General features: G+C 49.1%; 1 protein-coding gene across 1 annotated transcript in view; it reads left to right on the forward strand.

Moving 5' to 3' along the window:
• The first annotated feature begins 686 nt into the window (after nucleotides 1–686).
• Nucleotides 687–2,993, forward strand: part of LOC104829570 (fatty acid desaturase 1-like) — a 15,763-nt gene continuing 13,456 nt past the window's right edge. Inside the window, exons 1-3 of the mRNA XM_010563899.1 lie at nucleotides 687–742; nucleotides 833–938; nucleotides 2,737–2,943. Of these exons, the coding sequence (XP_010562201.1) occupies nucleotides 687–742; nucleotides 833–938; nucleotides 2,737–2,943 (369 nt within the window). The remainder of the gene's footprint in view (nucleotides 743–832; nucleotides 939–2,736; nucleotides 2,944–2,993) is intronic.

Raw genomic sequence — 2,993 nt, forward strand, 5'->3', positions numbered from 1 at the left:
ACCAGGGTCTTCCCCACGGGCTGCAGGGGAATCTCTGCTCCGGCACGTGGAGCACCTCCTCCCCCTTTTTCTTCACTGACCTTGGTGTCCGCAGGCTTGTTTCTCTTACATGTTCTCACTCCTCTCTCTGGCGGCTGTTTTCTCACTGTCCCCACTTTTTTTTCCTTCTTAAAAATGTTATCACAGAGGCGTTACCACTATCACTGATTGGCTCGGCCTTGGCCGGCGGCGGGTCCGTCTTAGAGCCGGCTGGTATGGGCTCGCTCTCTCTCGAACACAGGGGAAGCTTCCAGCAGCTTCTTACAGGAGCCACCCCTGTAACCCCCCCTGCTACCAGAACCTTGCCACATAAAACCAATACAACTTGCTAAACCGTCTTTATCTCAACCCACGAGTTTTCTCACTTTTACCCTCCCAATTCTCTCCCCCATCCCAGCGAGGGGGAGGGAGCGAGCGGCTGCGTGGGGCTGAGTTACCGGCTGGGATTAAACCACGACACTCCTTTTTGGCACCCAACATGGGGTCTCTTCAGCATGCGCCACCTCCTTCTCTGGCAATATTCCGAAATCTTCGCCTTCTGGCCAGTCCATGCTCACTTCCAAGATTCTTGGGGGATGGGGCTTTCCTATTCGAGCCTGTGGCGTGATCAGTGCGACCCACTTGCTCCACGTGGCATCAGTTGCACGATGTGTAGAAGGAACGCTCCCTTTGGACATCCAGCCCAGCACCGGCAATCGGGAAGGTAATTTTATATTTTACTCAGCAACCTGCGATTCACTGAAAAGGTAAAATGTCAAGGGGATTTGAATTTATTTCTCTTGTGTATTACTAGATTGCCCTGGCCATCTGAATATCCTCAGAAAGGTGGAGAAAAAGATGAACTAGGAAATCTCTCAGTGATGTTATTGAAGCAATTTAACTTTGTGCAGGCTTTTGGGGTCAGAGAAAGCAGCTAAGGAGGTTTGAACGTAGGACAAGGGGGGCTGAATTCTCCCTCCTTTTCTTCTGAATATTTAATGTTGAGTATTCAGTGTAGGAGGGAAGCTAAAAGGAACAAGTTCTGTACTCCTGAAGGTGTGTACTGGTGCACTGGAGATGGCTTATCTCAAATGTTATGAAAACATATTCTGTAAAAAGTACCAGACGTGAGCCTAAGGGACGGCAAAGCCCAGGAAGGAGAAGGAAAAGGTGCTTTCTGATGGCCTACTATGACAGGAGGGAAGCAGAGAAACAGATCGAGGATAATGACTATTAAACTTCTTTTTAAGGCATCTTATTGCACTGGCTGTCATTGGGAGCTGGGCTGAGAAACTGACTTTAGTCTTTTCACACCTTCTTATAAAGAGGAAGAGCCATAAACACGATTTAAACAACTTAACTGTGATAATTACATGAGACTTCTCCTGGTTCTTTACACCAGTATTTCTGACTTGAAATACAGACCGAGAACTTTACTAGCCCAAGCAGTCTCAAAAGCAAATGAGCACTGAGGAAACAAAATGCAAGTAGATGTGTGAGAATTGTTACAGATGTATAGGAACTCATTCAAATGGAATACTGCAAACCATCGAAAGATAGTTAACTCAGAGAAATTAATTTCAGCTTTGATCACATGGTTTGAAAACTCTCCTAATTGTGTGCTCCTCCATCTGGGTTGATGCTGATGTGGGCTTTAACCTGTGGTTTTTTATAGACTAAAGAAATTATTGACTCAGTCTCAGTTTTATAATGTTTTCAAGATTTGTGGTCTGTTTTGAAAACAGAAAATTATATGAATCCTATGACTGTTTAGAAAGATAGGAAAAGCCAAACCAAGTGTTGTTTTGCAATACTAATTTCCTGGAGTCCCCAAGCCAATAGTTTAGTTGATAATTTTACAGATAAGAAGGGGGCAGGGGGAGAGGAAGAAAAAGCAGTTTCACAACCTACCATCAGAACCTGGTATAACATTTTGTGTGTGCCACCCCAGATTTATCCAAGGTAACAGAAGCATCAAGTGCAGAGCTCTGAGAAGAGGATTATTACTGCAAAAGGTACTGTGCAAGCCTCCTCTTCCCTGCTCAGTTCTTGCTCTAAGTGCAAATACAGAAATATGGGTTTTCATTAGGTTGTAAATATTAGAATGAGTTCTTAAGACTGGCATGGTTTGGTTGGTTTTTTTTAATTAGGTGTAAGAGTGTGCATAAGTCATGTTTCTTCCAAAGGGATTCGTGGACTGTATCATCCAAACGAGGCTGCAGAGCGCTATTATTTTGCTGGTTAATCCGAGATGTATTTTAAGTGAAGTTTTCCCTGACTGTCAGAGCCCAGTAAGCCTCTCTTGGGACCAGAATGAGCCAGCTGAGAAAAAAAAAAACCCAAACCAAACCCCAAAGGGATCAGATGCTCCTCACCTGTAGTTGCTGCTCTGCATCCTTGCATCGCACCGCGGCTGCCAGAGCCGGGACAGCGAAGGAGCAGGGTTGGGTTTTTTATTTTTTTGGGGGGGGGACATGGCACCCAGAGGTGCTGGAGCTTGTGGAGGACAACACCCCTCGGTTTTTCCCAAAGCTTCTCCGCAGACCTCCCTGGGGGAAGGAGGAGGGCGTGGTCCCGGGCGGGGCCGGGGCGTGTCCCCCCCTTATATACCGCGGTGGGAGCAGGCTGCTGGGGCTGGCCATGCGGGAGGGAGGAGGAGAAGGAGGAAGAAGAAGGGAAGGAGGATGGACGGTACCGCCGCGGGGGACCGGGGAGGAGGGTGAAGAAGAGGATGGGGACCCCGCGGCGGGTCCGGGGCTTCGTTTCTTTACCTGGGAGGAGATCGGGCAGCGGAACGGGGGGGGTCCGCCGCCTCAGGAGCGGTGGTTGGTGATCGAGAGGAAGGTGTACGACATCAGTCACTTCTACCGGAGGCACCCGGGAGGGGCCCGTCTCTTGGAGAGTCACGCCGGGCAGGACGCCACGGTGAGGGGCGGCGGGGGCGATGATGGGGGGGGGGGCGGCGCCCCCCGGGT

The sequence above is a fragment of the Haliaeetus leucocephalus genome, unplaced genomic scaffold (genome assembly GCF_000737465.1).
Source record: "Haliaeetus leucocephalus isolate CR32 unplaced genomic scaffold, Haliaeetus_leucocephalus-4.0 Scaffold173, whole genome shotgun sequence".
In the NCBI taxonomy this organism is placed as follows: domain Eukaryota; kingdom Metazoa; phylum Chordata; class Aves; order Accipitriformes; family Accipitridae; genus Haliaeetus; species Haliaeetus leucocephalus.